We start from the raw sequence: 19,602 nt of genomic DNA on the forward strand, positions 1-19,602 counted from the left end.
ATAATAAGTTTTCAAACGTACTTTGGAGCACTTTATAATCCCTAAAATGACGATCCAAATGTATACGTATACTTGATGTAATGAGCCGATATTATTGTACACTAAAAAATATTAAGTTCTATATAAATATTTATATTACGATGTTTTAAAACGTGACTAATCTTCGGTCAAAGTATGAAAAAAACCTTAATTTTGAATTTGATTTCCAAAGAATAAAGGTTGGGGTCGGGGGGAAAGGGTTTCACGCATAGAATCTGTGCGTGAAAGGACCAAAGTGTAAATGTACACTTTGGTCCTTTCCTTGATTTTTTTTTTAATGGGTTAGATTTGTTAAAAAAAAATTTGGGTTACAAAAGTGTCGGGTCCAAAAAAGGAAGAAAGAAAGGGATAGTTGGTTATGTGTCGAAAAAAGATAATAGTAGGTTGATATAAGTGGGCATCTCAAAGCGAAAAATAGCTGTCTCGAAGCTGTCTTTTTTAATTTTATTTACAAAAAAAAAATCTCAAAGTCTCTGCTTTTCTTCATTTCCATTTCTGCTCATATTAATCATCACTTGTAGTTGTAAGTCATAAAGGTTGGCCTTTTTAATTTCTTTCTTTGTGTCTCTCTATGTTAATGAATGTGTTAGGCTGTTAGAGTTAGGTGTTGTATTGTTTTCTATCATCATAGGGTTTTACATTTAACATATTTTAAGTTTATATACTGACTGTATTGTTCTAACAACTTTTGGGGTTGAATATTAGGTGGAAGAGAGTACATACAGAGTCAAATAAAAGAAGAAGCTAAGGGAAAATTGCTGATTAGGTTTTTGAAGAATGAGTGCTTCTAGGTTTATAAAGTGTGTTACTGTTGGAGATGGAGCTGTGGGTAAAACTTGTCTTCTCATTTCATATACCAGCAACACTTTTCCCACTGTGAGTATACTCTCTTATACATTTTGTCAAACAGTTGTCAGGCATTTTTCTTTTAAGCCTATTTATTGGAATACATGGTGCTCAGTTGGATTTTTTTTTTTTTTTGAATTAGATTAAATGGGGTTCTTTCTATTTATCTCACCAAAGATCAAATTAAAATCTTTATGTTCATTAAAATGGCATTTTTCTTGAAAATCATGACTTGCTTATGAATTTGGTATCTTGTACAAGAGTGGGGTTGTTTTAGTTTTACTTCCAATTACCACAACGAATGGACCTTTTGGCTACTTCTACTTATCACCCTAAAGGCCAAATTAAATTCTTTATTCTCAATAAAATGACAATTTTCTTGAAAATCATGACGTTTATGAATTTGGTATCAGGTATAAGAGTGGGGCTGTTTTAGTTTTACTTCTAATTACCATAAAGAATGGACCTTTGGGTATATTTAAGGGGTAAAGAACTGATTTTGTTGGGTTGTAGATTAGTTTCGTTGTGTTTTTTTTTCCTCTGATTAATCGTTTTCATCTCTCGTCTAACTTGTCTTGTCTTGGGTAGTGTTTGAGTTTTGAGAGGATTCGAGGCGAAGTACGTGAAAATCATTCTCCACTTTCTCCATTTGTCGATAGACTTTTATTTTCTAGGATGTTGGTGATGACTAAAACAACAAATTCTTTCTTTTAGTCTTTCGGTGTCCCTTCCCTACATACGAGTTTGAATCAGTAATGAAACTCCTACAATGGGGGTTTTTCCCCCCCTAAATGGCATGAGTTCTAGCTTTGCCACTGTTTATATTTGAGTGAAATTTTGAAATCACAGCTCCATGACATAGTTTCCAATTTCCATCTGATATCCTAGAAGATTGCGGTAAAGTAAATGGTTGATTCCTAGTGTGTCAGACAATTACTGATGTATTTCATATGTTTCTACAATATCTACCATAGGAGGGCGGGGTTTTTGGAAACTGAGAAAATTATGAGAGGTGTAGTCGAGGGAAGGGGAAAGGAAACTACCTCTTGACTGTTGTCTTGGTGAACTCAGGCTTAATAAGGCTGTCAAGTTGGTTGGCGAACCGATAAAAGGTTGTCTTCCTCAAAGTTACCAGTTTCAAAAAAAAAAAAAAGGTTGTCTTCCGTGTTTATTTGTGCATCATGGATTGCTTACGTCTAAAATTAAGGTAGCAGGAACAATATATGAACTGAAAAAATAAGTATTTAGAACTCTCAGGAAAGATGGTATACAAACTCATTTGACCTATCCGTGTAGATGTCTGAATTGAATAGCTCAGGTTCTAAGTTAAATATTGTTTCTTTTCTAATTGAAATCATCACTTCCATAAGTTCTAATTAATTTTATTAGACTATTGGGTGCATTGTTCACATTGGGTAACTGTCTGCTGTGTTCCAAACAGGATTATGTCCCAACTGTATTTGACAATTTTAGTGCAAATGTGGTCGTCGATGGGAGCACTGTTAATCTGGGGCTCTGGGATACTGCAGGTAAAAATTTCCCCACATCGGTAGCTACTTTTTCCTTTTTGTGCCATTGTTGTTCCATTGTTGTGTGGAACATATTGATTCCTCTACTTTATAATTGAACAGGTCAGGAAGATTACAATAGATTAAGACCATTGAGCTATCGTGGGGCAGATGTATTTATACTAGCATTTTCTCTCATTAGCAAGGCGAGCTATGAAAATGTCTCCAAAAAGGTGAGTTCCTTCTCTTTCATCCTCTGTCTAACTTTTTTTTTTGTTGGGGTTGTACTAGGTCAGGGAAAAGGCGACACCACTTTGTTGTAGATATGTTTTAGTCACGTTAGTACGTTTACTTTTGGTTTTATACTTTAGCCCTGCAGAGATTGTCATGTCGGTAGAAATTATATAGAACTCTAAAACTTATTATTATTTATTTTGTACCTTATTGGCCTGAGATGAACTTAAATGGAGAAAGATGGTCAATGAGGATTCGTGTAGTACGACCTCAACTTATTTGGGACTGAGGCGTAGTTGTCGTAGTAGTAGTAGTTGTAGTACATGAAACATTGGCTTGTCTGACTTTTACTTTAAATACTGGTATCAAATGCATGGTAAAATATCAACCAACCTAGTACTTCCATCTTCCAGTGTTGTCTATGTGGGATTTCTTGGCCAAAAATTAATAAAACTGGAATATTAGAAAATTGAAATGAGTGAAATGTGTGGTTGGTGATATTCCACTATTACTAATACTTATTTCATCTTCTTGCTATTGAATTTCAGTGGATTCCTGAATTGAGGCATTATGCTCCTGGAGTTCCAATTATTCTTGTTGGAACAAAGCTAGGTTAGCATATCCTATTTAATCTTGTTTGATCAATTTTCTTTGTTATTATTGCTAGTTTCTTCCCAGTAATCTGTTGTCTACCTTCCTATTATCTTTCTTCTGTTTTATCTTTTATTCAATATAATTTTGCTTATCTGTGGTTATCCTCTCGTTGGATTCTTGCCTTGTAATTTGGATGAGCCATGAAATGTCAGACTGTCTTAGAAGAGAGTTCACTTTTATGCTGGGTCATGAATAACTATGTCAATAAGTTCTGCATGAGCTATTTTCGAAGAGAAAAAAAGAGCTCCATAGGAAGTTCTTTTTTAGGTAAGTCGAAAGCAATTGTGATATTGCTGCTACTCTCCAGAATTTTGGTTGGTGTCATTGAGAATTGAATAAAGAGCTCCTTCACTGTCAGTTGTATATGTTTGTCTTTTCTATAATTTGCTGCCTTAGTAATTAGCATTTGCGTGCCCTCACTGCACCTTGTTTTTCTCCTTTTTTTTGAGAGGTTAAGCCTATTGACTATTGATACTGTAATCGTTCTTGGTAACACAATGGTCAAATCAACAGCTGAAAAGTATTATTATGTGATTTCATATCAACCATATTAGCTCGGCTTGTCCTTACGGATGAGGCCATTCCAGAAGTTATAACACAGTTTATTCATGCACGGGAAGAAATAACCAAACTGATAATTGCTGCAATTTACCGACTGAACCATGACACTAAATCATCTCATTCAATAGAGTGCTGATTGAATATGAACTTGTAGGACACCGCAACCTTGAATTTCAGATGCCTTTTAAACTGGAACCTACTCTGAAGAGCTACTTATGGCTAGGCAGAGAGAAATGTAAATTAGATATGGCTAGGCAGAGAGAAATTCGGTCCATACAACTAGAACTCTTAGATCTCAGGTATAATCACCTTCACTAACTTAAATTGTTATGCTGTCAAATTGTCAGAGAACTCTCTGGGAGAACTGGAGAAGTGACCTATTGCAGACTGACATATGAGATAGATGAGAAGTTTTGGTTAAAAGTTCCAGTTTCATATAAAGAAATGCAGGGAATAATTTTGCAGTTTTACATTGCCTTAGCTAGCCTAAGTTTTGAAAAGGGTCACTAAGGGAAGTTGCCAATCGCATTACTTTGTGTCTGAATTAGGATTGAAATAATCTGTACATCCAAATTTTAAGGCCAAAAACTGATCTAAGTCGTAGAAAACACAAATGGAAGTAATTAATGAACAGAGTAGTTTACTGTAATCTATCATTGAAATTCAAATGTACTACTGTGGAACTTAAAAGTTCACAAAATATTCTAAGCCTAAACGTGAAGGATATATCTTCTGGACATTACATTCAAGCACAATTTTTCTTACAGTCAAATTCCATGTACAGAAAAAAACTTTGTGTGTTGTCTGTCTTTCTAATTTGCAGCTAAAATATACCTTCCTTTTCTGACAAGTTTTAATTTAAATTCTCCTTCCTCGAAGTTCAGTTTACATGTCCTTTTTTCTCATTGCGTCCTTTAACTTTCTTCTCATCTATATCCATGTTCTTTAGTCTAATACAGTTGATGTGTTTCCATTAGATCTCCGAGAGGATAAGCAATTCTTCTTGGACCATCCAGGTGCTGTTCCACTTACCGCAGCTCAGGTATACTACCTTCAACGTGTCTTGAGTAACAATTGTGCATTCGCTGTTTTCAGTTTCTGGATTTGAAAATTTTAGGCGGCCTTAGCCCTCTAGCAGAACCTTAATTCCTGCTTCTTTTTAAGGGTGAGGAGCTGAGAAAGTCGATCGGTGCTGCTGCTTACATTGAATGTAGTGCAAAAACACAACAGGTGCTTTTCTGATTCAAAGATGACTATATGGTTAAGTTTTCAAGTTATCTTGTTACATATTTCAATTGCCAAAATTGCAGAATATTAAGGCTGTTTTTGATGCTGCCATTAAGGTGGTTCTACAACCACCCAAGCAAAAGAAGAAGAAGAAGAGAAAGGGTCAGAAAGCCTGCTCTATCTTGTGATTGCTTATACAATAGCTGGGCGAAGGAGATGTAGATTGTTATCAACGTCTTCCAAGTTCAAAAAATGCAACATAAGGTTCAATATCGCTAGTCTTGACTGACTATAATAGGAAAGCATCAACCTGCCTTTTCGGTATCATTAGAGGCCGAGATGTATATTTGTGATCCGAAGTACGACTGAGGTTACAAATGTACAAAAATCATCTCTGTTCGTTTTAAATCTGTATAATATATTATGTAACACCTAGGATGATGATTTCTTGTCTTTGCGTCTGCTATATGTTGTTGTAATTTACGTGAACATACTGATTTAGATTGTTCAACAAGTTGGATCTGCTATTGTCATTGTTTTGAAACATAAAGATGGTGGTGTGAATTCTATGTTTTTGTGATGGAAACTATTAGGCCACTTGGTGGGAATTGACTTGTATAGTAGGAAACCGGGAATAAGTGTCCTATTGCAATTGCAAACTACTAATGCAGTCTGAAGTCATGCTTTCATGCCGTTGAATTGTAATAGGGTTAGTCAAATTTCATTTAGTCAATTTATAGTGAGCATTTATCAAAGAACGACTTTATTCTTAGTTTCCTAGTGATTGAACAACAGAAGCAATTTATTTAGTATACTTAGAGCCCGTTTGGATTGGCTTATAAGTTGCTTATAAGTTGTTTTCAGCTTTTTTGACTGTTTGGCTGGTCAGCTTAAAGTCATTTTGTGCTTAAAATAAGCTCAAAAAAATAATTGAGCCCATTTGACTTAGCTTATCTAAAGCAGCTTATAAGCTGAAAACAGCTTATAAGTCAAAAAAAATAAGTTAGACTACTTCAATTTATTTATTTTAATTTATAAGCTGCAAATAACTTATAGGCATAAGCCCATCCAAACAGGCTCTTAGTTGATATTCTCAAAAAGCATCTAATAAATTTTGAGTTTAATCCATTCTGTTTATCTAAAAGATGTCACGTAGTCCCTTATGATTCTGTGCCTAACTTGGTCTTGTCTTGATTTGATTTGTCTTTAGATATTTGTATCTCTCGCGCGCGCGCACACTATAATGCATATGCCAAGATCCAAACATTGACCCACTATTAAGGAGGAAAACATTCTTGAGGGATCTAATAGTGTAAAAATTTCTCTACGTTGGTAGCGTATAGAGGTGTTAATATGGGCTGGCCCAGCCCAACCCAATCCAGCCCCAAAAGTCAAAGAATTAAATGGGCTAGGACGGGCTGGCCCTTGTAATTGAAGGGCCTGTAAAATGGCAGCCCAACCCAGTTCTAAGTAGGCCGCGGGTTAGGACGAGCCAGCCCTTTAAATTTTTTCGTCTTCCGAAATAACATTTTCTAAGTGATTTTTGGTACAATTTGAACATGAAACTTTTGCAATATGAAATAGAGTCTTCTACAACCCATTCTTGCACAAATTCGTATCATAGAAGAAAAAAAATTAAGAGAAAAAATATAAATTATTATTTTTAATCATTAATTCAAATCACGTTCAAAAGAAATTAAACATAATATAAATTCTAAGACTAAGTATTATTCTAGTTTCTAATTTACTACTTAGTAGTAAGTACATTCTTTTTTTTCTCATTACTTTTTATTTTTTTGTTTAATTAACTTATATCTTTTTTTTTAAATTAATTAATTTATTATTCTTGTTTGGCCTCAAGGGCTAGCCTCAGCCCAACTCTTGAGGCCGGCAGGCCAAGAGAGGCTGGGCTTTTGAGTCTTACTTCTATATGGGCCAAAGAAATTTTGGCCCAACCCTACTTAAATAAAGGGTTGGATTGGGCCAGCCTCGCGGGTCAAGCCCATATTGATAGCTCTAGTAGCGTATCGTAGTTAAACTCAAATGGTAATAACATTATCACAATTCACAAGTATTAATCATCTAATAGGTGATCAATAGTGGCTTTTCTTTTAGTTAGACGTCAAGGACAAATACAGTTCAATTACAAAAGTCAAAAAAATTCATGAAGCAAAAATATCATGCAAAAAAAACTTAGAGATGCGGATAACAGAAAAACAGAACCTTTGAGAAAACCACGTAAAAGACCAATGACAAAAATTTCAATAGAATTGGTTTTAAAAATAAATTTCAATAAATTGGTTTCAATGATTAAAGACTTATAAGGTGGACTGGACTTACGACTTACGAGATGTGTCAAAATCCGTGTTAAGTGATTTAAAGACCTAAGTTAATTAAAGCTGCAAGTTACACAATTAATAGATATAATCCAGATGAAAGAGATTAGGTAAGATCTGTAATTAGCTAAATAGACAGATACGCTCTTCAGTCCTCACATCATAAACTTATAAGGTGGACTGGACTCGTGTCAAAATCCGTGTTAAGTGATTTAAAGACTTAAGTTAATTAAAACTGCAAGTTACACAATTAATATATATATAATCCAGGTGAAAGAGATTAGGTAAGATCTGTAATTAGATAAATAGACAGATACGCTGCTCGGTCCTCACATCATAAAATTGGGTCAAAATTTAGAAACGTTGAGAGATAATCTGCCAATAATACATATGTTCCCTGTAAAAAAATCTCATGTGAAAGCGACTGCTGCTATTTAAATTTGTGGGCTGTATCTTAATGGGCCATTGGTTGTGGGCCTGTACCCAAATCTTTTTCGTTCATGTTAGAAGCCTATGGATCTTGAGTTCGATTTTTCTCCAATAAGAGGTCAGTACTATTTCTATATTTAATGGTGTGGGGAATATATGTTTTAATTGATTAGGAAATGTACGAGTTTGGTAAGAATTGAATCTTCTACATATATGATATATATACCCCTTTGTTTCAATTTATACAGCTTTGATTCAAAATACGAGAATTAAACTAATTAATATTCAGAAAGTATTCGAAAAAATCATGATCAAAGAGAATATATGTTAGAATTTCCAATAGTTCTGTCGTTTGGTTTCCACAAAATTGTTTGTTGCTACTAACAAAAGAGAACAAGAACAAATTAAAATTCGGTAACATTTGATTGCATGTAGAAAAGTGTATCTAATATTTTCTCTACTAATTTCTAAATATATAGTTAAGAGGAACGCTAGAAATATTTCTGAATATTTGTTTTTCCCTTAATTCCAAATAGTGCCTCCGTTCCATTTTAACTACCGCTTTAGCTCATCTCACTTTCATTAAGAAAATAATAAATATAAGCTACAGTTTACTAAATTATTCTTATTTAATAAAAGTAAATGGATTGTTCTCTCTTAAATACCGTGCGTTTTTTATTAATATCAAGGGTATAACAATAGTTAACTTTAGTCTTGAATTCCTAAAAGTGACAATTATTTTAAGATAATATTTTTTTAGCTAAAACAACAATTAAAATGAGATGGAGAGAGTATAAAGTTGGGAGGAAGGGCTATATTCCTGAATAATTATTCCCCTTTTCTTTTGGCTGAAAATTTTTAAAATGATTTTTTCTTTTTAAAGATGACTAAGTTGCCTAACAAAAAAGTTGGTATTACCAATAATTACGAAATAATTATAAGATTGATATTAATCAAGCAGAGAGGGGACAAATACCTACACTTTGATGACGTTGAGCAAAGGCTATGCATCGTTAAAGTTTACACTTCCGCTTTTTCTGCGAAATACTTCCTCCTCTCAAATTATCTGTCGTGTTTCTCTACTACACGCCCCTTAAGAAGATATCTATTAGGAGAAATTTTGATTATTATACCCTTATTTATGTCTTAAAATATAATAATCTCTTTTCATTTTGCTCTATCTACATGCATCTCTCCATAATTGAGGTATTTGTAGTTTTCATGAATAATTACTACTAAGGGCAAAATGAAAAAAGAATAACAACTTTTGTCTTAAACTTTTAAAATTAAAAATAATTTGAGACAACTATTTTTAAAAAGCGCGATAGAAAATTTGAGATGAAGGGCGTATTATTATTCATTTATTTTGTAACTTAGAACCCACTCTGCAATGAAAACTGGTTAGTAATTCTAGTATAATGATTTTTCCAATTATTTTATTAATTTATATTGATTAATTGTTGACAAAATCCATGAGTAATCCACGTGTCAGTCTATGTGAACAATAATTAATGCCAACGAGAATTTCGTTTGTTCAGTTAAAGTAAAAAGGACAAATAAATGGAGCACTTTTATTAGTAGTAACTTTTAACGGATGATAAATTTCAATAAAAGCAGACAGTTTGAGAAATAACTACATATGCGGTATGCCATCAATGAATAATCTCATATAAATACTCATTTCGTTCATTTTTACTTGTTAGTGATTACACAATTTTTAATGTATGTTTGATTGATATTAATTATTTAGATGATTTATAATAATTTCAAGTGATATAGTAAAATTGTCATTTTATTTATCGCTCCTTGCGAGGTGTGCCAAGTTAAATATGAAAAAGTAAAAATGGACGGGGGAGTATTATTCTTTTTACTTTAATGATAGAACAAATTCAATCAATTCTTAAGGTTTGCTATTCATACTTCTGAATTATCTTTTGTATAGATGATTATTCTTTTGATCTCTTTATTATCTCTCCATTTTTCTATAGTTTTAGCACAAAATGAATATAGTCTTTGAGATATTATTTCATTGCCCTTTCTAATAAGGAAAGGGGACAGGATATTGACATGAAAAGTTACAAACATGTGGTAGTGCTAAATACACTAGGATCGTCGGTGACACTTACTGTGAATTCTGTGGGTGATCCAATTTGGGACAGAGTAGGACATATCACCAAATCAATTTTTTTTTGAAGTGACTCCTTACTAGTACTATACTACTATATTATACCCCACTCCCCTTTTCAAGAAAATGTTACCATAAATATTTTTTATTTTTATTTCTACATATGTTCGGTATTTGTTTCAGATGATTAATCCAATTATTTTGGGGTTGATAAAAAGGTGATTTCATTTTCAAAGCTTGAATCTGAGATTTCTTATTAAGAATGGAGAATTTCATTACCTTGAATTATTTCTTTTGTTGGTTTCTCACCCAATATTCGATACTCATTTTGATGTCTGACTAACTAGAATTGCGCAAAAAAATCCTACTTTAGTGGCTAAAAGCTCCCTATCAAAGACGAGTCCATTTCCGGGGACACAAATTCTCGACTCCTAGTTAAGTATAGATGAGTGCATACCACTCTACCGTTAACTTGGTGGCATACGTTGCCTTGAATTATGACCTTAATAAATTTGGTCTAACATTAAATAAGTACCTATTAATTACTATTTAAAAATTACTTGAAATAGTGAATCATCAATTTTTGAACTAATCTTGATTAGAAAAATGATTAATCCGTGGTGATGAAAGGAGGTATATGCCAAGTGTAGGTTAAATTACGTGAAGGAAGTTCTAGATGAGCAAAGCAAAAAAATTATTTTAGAAAAAGTAAGTGGAAAATTTTATTTTAGAAAAAGTAACGATGACTAATGTTTTCGTTTTCTCATTTTTGTTGGAGATAGATGGTTTAAACTTTTTAATAGATGAACCCAAACTTTTCTCGCCACGTTCTGGCTATGAGTATGTTGCTTTTTCTTTTTTCTTCTTGATGGGGAGGTTAGACCAAGGAAAAGTTAAAAGAAAAAGTGTGATAACTAATAGAAGCTTGCACATGTAAAGATATTAGATATTTAATAGCAGTGACCATGATATATTAAGAACACCCCGGCTCTTGTTTTATCCTTAAATGGAGGTTTCTGGATGAAAATTATGAATCGGATTTTGAAGAATGGAAGAGAGATTGAGTGCTGGACCCATATGAAACATCAATAATATAATTTGGGCTCCTAACTGACACTCTTAAGGTTTTATATATGATTATATCGAAAAGCATAATGAATTTGATTTTTTCTGTTGGTCCATAATAAGGGATATTCACAGGGGCGAAGAGCACGATGAGTCAAGGAAATGGACCCTAACCTTGGATGACTATATAAAGAACACGACGAGCATAAATTTACTACTATTATGATATTGAATATCTTTTATAAGAATTTAGAGAAATGTGCGACAAGTTTTTCTTGAAAATCCCTTAAAAATGTTTCAAACAATTCCTGCCTTTCTTTTGTGTGGTGATACAAAGATGGACCCCTCCCTAATAGGAAATCTCTTTCAGTGAACCTTACACGACGTGAATTTAAATTAGTCAGACCAATAAGTTTCGGATATTGATTTGATTATCATTAAAAAACATAGACCCATCAAGTATTTTCATTGAGAAGTAACTGAGCATAATATAGAGGTGACGAGAGTAATTTTCACTAGCCAAAAAAAAAACGCGCGAGTAATTTTCTTCAAACTTTGAGCTTTTTCTGATGCATTATTCTTTTATAGTATTTTTTTTTTTTTTTTTTTTTTTGTGATGTACTGTCTTTCCACATAAATTATTCAGTGGGAGTACTGCTCATTTTTCGAAAGTCTGGATCTAACAAAAGGACAAGTATAAAACTAATGTTGATTCTTGGTGTTGGGGCAGGGAAAAAGGTTAAATGAAAATTCTCCATTGCATTTCCATATGATGCTTCTTCGTCCATTCTGAGCAACGAGCTCGTCAATGGGATAAAAGAATGACTGAAAAACGTAGTCAATTGGTAATTGCAACTTGGTTATACTATAATGAAATATATTGGCTTTTTACTTAGTGGTCAAAAATAGTCACACTTGTCCATGATTTGGCTTGTAAAATCATATTAAACTGAACCTGTCAAAATTTTCTTTAAGTCTGACATTTCTTCTTTTATTGTTGGACAACAGAATAAAACAAACAATCACTACAAGAAATTATAGAAGACAACAAAATTTTTTATATTTGGCAACAACTTAATTTTGTTGTTAGCAAATGATTTTTTTGTTGCCAAAGAATTTAATTTTGTTACCATAGTATTGATTATTGTTGCAAAAGTACTTTCGGCAACAAAAAAAAAGTTGTTGCATGTTGCAATAACAGCCGTTGGGAAAAGTTCATGCAACAAAATACTTTTTTTTTGTCAAAAATACTTTTTGCAATAATAATCAATCTATGGCAACGATTTTTTTTTTTGTTGCCACATATATTTTTTCTTGTAGTGAATGATATCAGGGAGCTGCAGTTTGACATTTATGGTGGTACATATTAAGAAGCCGTTTGGACATAGTTTGAAATCATGTTTGGACATACAATTTGAATTTCTTAAGTTATATTTTTTCTTATAGACATGAAAATCCCATAAGTTGTGAAAACTATCAAAATATTCTCAATTCTTATACAATCTTACCAAATGAGCAAGTTATAGTTCATAATAAAATTAATACGCTACTAGAAGGCATTCTAAAAAATACAACATCAATTGATCAAACTTTAGTTTAATAAAAAAGAAAACTTAACATGAATAGTAATGTAATTACTCTTTAATATAATTCTCCCATATGGTAGACATAAATAAAGGTTGGTAAATGGTTGATGAGAGTAATTTTTAAAAATATCTACCAATTTATGTGTCTTTTCTTAAAAACTATAAACTTATGAGTCAAATTAAAATATAAACTTATGGGTAAAATTTTATATTTAAAAATTTTGAAACCATGGTTTGAAACCCCAAATCATGCTTTTTTGAATGATTTGGGATTTCAAACCATGTGATGAAATGTATGTCCGAACGCTGATTTCATCTCATGATTTTAAATTATGATTTCAAATCGCATGTCCCAACGCCTACTAAGGATGAAGGATTAAAGCGTCATTCTCTATTTCATTGGTTCAATAATGATAAGTAGTAATTTTATGTTTAAATCATTGTAATCATGCTTATTCAGTATCTTTTTTTTTTTCTTCAAAAGACTGCTAAAAAAAGATAATGGAAATTGATTTCTACGACGGTCAAATTTGATTTAGTCATAATAATTAAAGTAAAAAATGAGGACCTCCGAAAGTTGACCATAGAGGTTGTTCTCAGCATTGGAGCACGCCACTAGGGACGGGTGATCCAATGGTTATTTCTCTCCTTTTTTTTTTTTTTGCCATTGAAAACATATTAAAATACATTTTTTAAAAACTCGATGCTTTGATATATTTATTTTAAATAAAATAACTATTTTATTATAAATAAAATAACTATTTTATTAATATGATTTATCTATAAACGAATAAAAATAATTTTAAATAGTGCAATTTGTTCAATGGCGTCATTTTAATTCAAACAATCATTATATAAGTTACGAGCCAAAGTGTTTGTTGACTTAATTCGCTTTAAGCTGTTCAAATATTAGTTCAAGCTATCTATTTAAACAACCAAAGATGGCAGAAAGGTGATATAAGTATCACTCTATTATTTCTTAGAAAATTTGTGTTCAAGCCCTGAATTAAAGTGGACTTATTGACGTAAATCTAAATTAATCGGACTTCCAAACGTGTATTGATATTGGGCGGAAAACCGGGAAAAAAAAATAGTTACAGAATGAAATGGTAAGTACCTCAATATTTTTATCAATGGTAAGTACCTCAATATTTTTATCCGAAGGTTTCAAGTTTGATCAGGTAGAGAATGTTTTACTTTCAAGTGGGATATCTCAATGAAAATTCAGACTAGTTGAGCCAGATTAGATATTTTTTTTTTCACAGAGTTCAAATCTCAAAAATAATGAATGTGTTCAGTATATTTTGAAAATATCATCGTTGTCGTAACGTTGCGGCAACAATTAACTCGCAAAAATAATAGATTTCTCAGGCCTATTTGTCGGTGGTTCTTTATAACTGAACAAAATATAATCACGGTTTCTCGGTATTTTCACCGCGTATTACCTGCCTGTTTTTGCTGAACAAACTCAAACAAAAAAAATATCACACAAAATTTAAACCTCTGTTTTTTTAAATTACGTTGTTTAATGTTTATCTCTGTTTTAATCCCTCTTTTCGCGGGAACTCTATATTCCTTACCCCTTCACTAGTAGAATTTTAGGTATCAAATTCCAAAACAAAAACAAAAAAATCTCTGTTTTTAATTTATAATATATAAAAAAATATTGAAAAACAAAGAATGCCCATATGCTGAAGTAAGCTTTATTGTCAGCAAAGCACCTGCCTTTGGCATGTATTAATTTGTTTGCTAGTTCAAACAAGTTTGTAGATAATCTTGGCGGCATTTCTTTCTTTTTATTCAAAGCTTTAATGGCTTTTTGCGACATATGGGTTCATATTTTAGGTAATTCTTGTTGTCTGATCCTTTTTTAAAGAATTTTTAGCAGATTCAATACGTATTGATATATTGATTATCGGTCATTGTGGGTGTTTACTTTTATTTTTATATTCATTGGAGGGACATTGACATCCTCCTTTCTTCATTCTTTATAATTCAAGATTTGGTTTTATCTTATTGTACTTATTAATGGGGTGTTTTTTTTTTGTTTGCTTTTTGACTATTCAGATCAAGGCTTAAATTCTGGATTAGTGTCTTGTGAAGCACTTCTTCCTTTGTCTTGTCAGCTGGAGCATTCCCTTTTTGCAGAATCAAGAAGCATTAAATTTTATATGTTGATGGAATATATATAAACTGTAGTATTTAAGAAAAGAGAAATTTTGATATGTTTTGAAAAGAAGGGAAAAAAAAACATTTTTTGGCCGTCAATATTTGAAAAGGCAATGGAATTAGAAAAGAGAAATGTGCTTGTGGGAGTTAGATTTGACGGCCATATTAGAGAATTGTTGAATTGGGCTATTGTAAAAGTTGCAGAACCTGGAGATAGAGTTATTGCTCTACATGTTTGTCGAAATGAAGGTATTAAACTTTACTTGTCCTAATTGAATTTTGCTCAACTAAATGTGTTGTCTTGATATTGTACCTTATCATTTTTCAGATTCAATTGCAAAAGATAAATCCTTGTTGGATACTTATCTTGATGATTACGATGGCTTGTGTAATAAAAAGCAGGTTGGTTCTTCTTTTTGCCTTTCTCTAAATTGTTCGTTGTCTTTTTGGAAAAATAAAGAAAAGCACCGATTGTTATTGATGTATGTTGTTTTTTTATTGGGAATTTCAGGTGGATATCATTTCTCTGGTGTCAAAAGGAAGTTCTATTAGAAGAGTTTTAGTAAGGGAAGCGAAAAAACATGCTGCATTAGCTGTAGTAGTAGGAACTAGCAAGCATAGTACTCTTGGGTAAGTAAACCTATATACCTCTTTTTTTTTTTTTTTTTCTATTATTGGCTCGACTAATTCAGATTTTGGTTATTCTATTTTAAATTCATGTATATCGTGCTGATTAAATTTGAAAGGGACTTGTGTAGGAGCTGGACCTCAATTGCTAAATATTGTGCGAAGCGGCTGCCTAACACTACTGAGGTTATGGCCATTGACAATGGGAAAGTTTTCTTTAGAAGAAGCTCAAGTTCCCAACTCAAAGGTTTGATAATACTTCTAGATTGCACATTTGAGCTGAAAACGCTACTAAAAAAAATAGGAATTAGCGAATTCTATAGCTAGACAGCAAAATAGTCGTTAATCCTATTTAGCGACGGATTAGTGTCGAAGTTCGTAGCTAATTCCAGCTTCTTCTTTTTTGTAGTAAATTTTTTTCTTTTTGTATAAGAGAACTGAATTTGTTCTGTTCTTGATGATAGGTTCTTTTGGTGATCCAAAACCAAGTCTTTTTCTAGAAAGAAATTCCACTTTAAGGGATTGCCAATCTGAATTTGGTGAATCCAAGATATCGGAGATGGGAAGGTTCAGTTGTGAAGTGACTAGGACTTTAGAGAGATGGACGAATGGGGCGGAGACAAAAAAAGAGGAAAGTACTACAAGTCCTTCAGGAAAACACAAGAAAGGTTCTCTTTCACTAGGTTCGTTTTCTCTTCCTACCGAAGATTTTGCTACAGATACTCCTGGTTGGCCCCTTTTACAAACTGCAAGTTCATTGAATCAACCGGCTAAAGTAGGAAGAAAGATGTCGGTAGTGCAGTGGGTGATGACCTTGCCAAATCGATCTATGCTAGATAGTCCTAAATCCGGTTCTTCTCCGAAGGAAAACCGAAATGCCTTTGCAATGGAAAATAGCTACTCCATCATGGATTGCAATGAAAAGGAAAGTTCATCAGTTTGTAACCAGCTGATCAAAGATTTGCAGCTTATTCTTGAGGCAAATTCATCCGGATGCAAATGGTTTAGCTATGATGTTTTAAAATCATCTACTTCCAACTTCTCCTCAGGTTGGTTTTCTCTAGCTTTTTTCTACAACATACTCTTTTTTTTTTTTTATCCCATAATCACTCTTTGCAGCCTTGTAAACATTGAAAATTGGGCTTTTTTATTTTTGGCCCTTCGGCCAAAATTAAATGCGGGTGCCAGCAAAAATATACAAAACCTACACTGACTATGTATATTTGTGTATATAATATGTATATTAGACGTAAATTTTGTACTTAATATACATTTTCCTGCTATTATTTATTTGAGCAGTCCAAAATGGTAATTATCTCTTGAAACTTTGTGCAGAGAACTTGATTGGGAAAGGAGGGGGCAACAGTGTATACAAAGCTTTGCTTTCTGATGGAAAATCGGTGGCGGTGAAGGTTTCAAATTCATCAGAGGAAGCAAAGAAAGATTTCAGGCAGGAAATGGAAATTATGATCAGAGTGAAGCACAAGAATATCGCTCATCTACTTGGAATTTGCATAGAGGATTCCAATCTGATATCTGTTTATGATTTTCTTTCAAAAGGGAATTTAGAAGAAAATATACATGGTAAGCTGCAAACACCAAGAATATATTCTGTAAATAAAACTCCGCTGGGTTAATTCGCTAATGTTAAGTTAATTTCCGAAAGCAGGAAGAACTAAATCAGTATTGCAATGGGAAAGAAGATTCAGAATAGCTGTTGGGATCGCAGAAGCCTTAAATTATCTACACAATGAATGTCCACTGCCTGTTATTCACAGAGATGTCAAGTCATCAAATATCCTACTCAGTGATGATTTTGAACCACAGGTTTGCTTTTCAAACTAACAGATAGGATAGTTATTTCATTACTGTACATCAAATATCCGTTAAGGATTTAAGTTTTATACAATCAGTGTAGTTTAACTTGGGATAGCAAGTGAGTTACTAACCATTTTTTACTGGTTTCCAGTAGCCGAACCTCTGTATACCAACGTCATTTGTTCCGATAATTTTTAGATGCTGTAGCAAAATGTTGTTATAGAAAATATTTTACATAATATAACATGAAAGATTGGTTCCACAGAAAACATGATTGTAATAGTGAAATGTTGTTACAAGGGATGACTGTTATATAGAGGTCTGAATGTACTTGTAATTATCTTATGAGTGACATGATTTTTGTTATTATCTTAAGCTCGTTGTTTAATTCTCCTTTGCAGCTATCGGATTTTGGATTAGCGATATGGGGACCCACAAATGCGTCGTACCTGACTCATAGTGATGTGGTAGGAACCTTTGGATATCTTGCACCAGAGTATTTTATGTATGGGAAAGTAAGTGATAAGATTGATGTCTACTCCTTTGGTGTGGTTCTGCTGGAACTATTATCAGGGAGAAAAGCTATTGGCTTTGAGACTCCCAGTGGTCAAGAAAGCTTAGTCATGTGGGTAAGCATCATCTACTTTGACATGACACTTTTAGTCCAAATTACAACATTCATTAGTCCGTTCATCCAAGTTTTTTCTTCTTAACATTATTTTCCAGGCGAAACCTAAGTTAGAAAGCGGTGATTTGAAATCCATTCTGGATGAGAACCTGAATGTAAATATTGAAGATGATCAAGTCCAAAGAATGATTCTTGTAGCAAGACTCTGTCTTACACAGGCAGCACGGCTACGTCCAAACACAAACCAGGTAACTACAACTCTTTGCATCAACGTCTAGGTCCCAGTATAAAATCTTGTAACAGTAACTAATATAATGCGGTGTTTATGGAAAATTAAAGGCCTATTACTAATTCTGGTGTAAATTATACAGGAATTTGTGCATTTTTATAGGGATAATTACATTTTTTGATCTCTCAAAAACTAATAGCCAACAAATGTATAGGTTCTGTATATTAAGTAGAAATATACGTGTAAGATACATATAATATACACAATAAGTGTGTATGTTTTGTATATTTTGGCTAGCGCCTTTAATTAATTACGGCCGATGGGAAAAAATGGAAAAACCCATTTTTATAACGGCATTGCCGGATTAGAAATTTAGAATACATGTATTAGCAATACGTAAATAAGAGTAACTGAAGACAAAAATGTCCTTAAATTATGCCATCTCTACATAATAATTCATTTTATTATTCACGTTGCGTTATAATCTATGCATAACTCGATGATGTTGTTATTCGAGTAGATCCTGAAGATGTTGAAGGGGGAGAAAGGCGGGAATGAAGAAGCTAATGGTGAACATAATAATTCAGAAGAATATAATGATGATGAAGTGTATCCAGATTCAAGTGCAGAGTCCCATTTAAGTCTTGCATTTCTTGATGTGAATTATGATAATTCCACATCCTTCAGTAGTAGTCAGGACCAAAGCAGCCCTCTCTCTTCTGTAGATGAATACTTGAGAAAAAGATGGAGCAGATCTTCAAGCTCCGAATATTAGCTTATGATTTAAAAAAGTTTGCAATCTGCCATTGTACAGTTTTTTCAAAAAAGCACCCTTTTTTGAGGTGATTAGATGTAGAAGGAACAGAAAACTTTGTGATAATAGCAACAAAGTTTGCCAACCCCACAGATATTTTGCAATTCTGTGGATCAGATTTGAAATTTGAGTGTGATCAAATTTCTGTTTGTAATAAAGTTCTTTAGTATCTTTTTCTTTCGCCACTTTTGAAAGTTATTGAATTCCCAAGACACTCACAAGTTAGTTAATCAGGATTAGTTGTTCTATTCTTCGAGAAAAAAAAATCCTAATTCTTTAAAAAAAAAAAAAATAGTGCTAACTTTTGGGGAAAGAAATCAAGTATAATACAATAACTTTCCTTTACTAAATTTAACCTCATGTATGTAGGAATAGACAGCGACATATTAATTTTCAAAACATAATAAAATTGATTAAAATCATTTGATTTTTTCCCATTAATATCAATAACTATAACACGACAAAAGAAACAAAAACGTAGGTTTTCATCTATAATAAAAGAGGTGTAAAACTTACCACACAAATATTGAAAACTTTCCCTAAATAAAGACCTAGTGGGAATCCAACCCAATATTGAAAACATGTTCTATATAACCTTATGATCTATATGAACGTACTAGGGCTAATTTTGTTTTACCTTTCTCTGTCTGCATACCCCAAGTTGTTTTCATTGTTTCTCTTTCTGCACAATTATGGAGAATCATTGT

General features: G+C 32.7%; 2 protein-coding genes across 7 annotated transcripts; both read left to right on the forward strand.

Annotated features, from left to right (window-relative positions):
* Positions 1-409: 409 nt before the first annotated feature.
* On the forward strand, positions 410-5,655 carry LOC132599326 (rac-like GTP-binding protein 5). Of its 2 annotated transcripts, none has more exons than XM_060312641.1 (8): positions 410-562; positions 745-915; positions 2,327-2,414; positions 2,517-2,626; positions 3,176-3,239; positions 4,820-4,884; positions 5,007-5,072; positions 5,153-5,655. In XM_060312641.1, the coding sequence occupies exons 2-8, from the start codon at positions 817-819 to the stop codon at positions 5,255-5,257; spliced, it is 597 nt and encodes a 198-aa protein (XP_060168624.1). In that variant the 5' UTR covers positions 410-562; positions 745-816; the 3' UTR covers positions 5,258-5,655. The 2 variants fall into 2 exon arrangements, with proteins under 2 accessions (XP_060168624.1, XP_060168623.1); XM_060312640.1 differs by having other exon boundaries at positions 421-575.
* A 7,923-nt stretch (positions 5,656-13,578) lies between these two features.
* Positions 13,579-19,072, forward strand: LOC132599327 (protein kinase STUNTED-like). 5 transcript variants are annotated; one of them, XM_060312643.1, is made up of 11 exons: positions 13,579-13,719; positions 14,678-15,028; positions 15,108-15,181; positions 15,291-15,409; positions 15,538-15,653; positions 15,871-16,455; positions 16,742-16,990; positions 17,073-17,233; positions 17,626-17,853; positions 17,924-18,100; positions 18,602-19,072. In XM_060312643.1, exons 2-11 carry the CDS (start codon positions 14,893-14,895, stop codon positions 18,854-18,856), a joined length of 2,100 nt encoding a protein of 699 aa, XP_060168626.1. In that variant the 5' UTR covers positions 13,579-13,719; positions 14,678-14,892; the 3' UTR covers positions 18,857-19,072. The 5 variants fall into 5 exon arrangements, with proteins under 5 accessions (XP_060168626.1, XP_060168625.1, XP_060168627.1 ...); XM_060312642.1 differs by lacking the exon at positions 13,579-13,719 and adding an exon at positions 13,972-14,455; XM_060312644.1 differs by lacking the exon at positions 13,579-13,719 and adding an exon at positions 13,977-14,455 and having other exon boundaries at positions 17,076-17,233.
* The last annotated feature ends 530 nt before the right edge of the window (positions 19,073-19,602 follow it).

This window comes from Lycium barbarum, chromosome 6 (assembly GCF_019175385.1).
Source record: "Lycium barbarum isolate Lr01 chromosome 6, ASM1917538v2, whole genome shotgun sequence".
Taxonomy (NCBI): domain Eukaryota; kingdom Viridiplantae; phylum Streptophyta; class Magnoliopsida; order Solanales; family Solanaceae; genus Lycium; species Lycium barbarum.

What these genes read in the sequence shown, in the direction of transcription:
- LOC132599326 (XM_060312641.1), top strand. Translation starts at nt 817, where the DNA reads ATGAGTGCTTCTAGGTTTATAAAGTGTGTTACTGTTGGAGATGGAGCT. An exon ending in ATGAAAATGTCTCCAAAAAG is followed by an intron (nt 2,627 to 3,175) that starts GTGAGTTCCTTC and finishes ATTGAATTTCAG; the next exon opens with TGGATTCCTGAATTGAGGCA. An exon ending in TCTTGTTGGAACAAAGCTAG is followed by an intron (nt 3,240 to 4,819) that starts GTTAGCATATCC and finishes TGTTTCCATTAG; the next exon opens with ATCTCCGAGAGGATAAGCAA.
- LOC132599327 (XM_060312643.1), top strand. Translation starts at nt 14,893, where the DNA reads ATGGAATTAGAAAAGAGAAATGTGCTTGTGGGAGTTAGATTTGACGGC. An exon ending in GTGATGATTTTGAACCACAG is followed by an intron (nt 17,234 to 17,625) that starts GTTTGCTTTTCA and finishes TCTCCTTTGCAG; the next exon opens with CTATCGGATTTTGGATTAGC. An exon ending in TACGTCCAAACACAAACCAG is followed by an intron (nt 18,101 to 18,601) that starts GTAACTACAACT and finishes TTATTCGAGTAG; the next exon opens with ATCCTGAAGATGTTGAAGGG.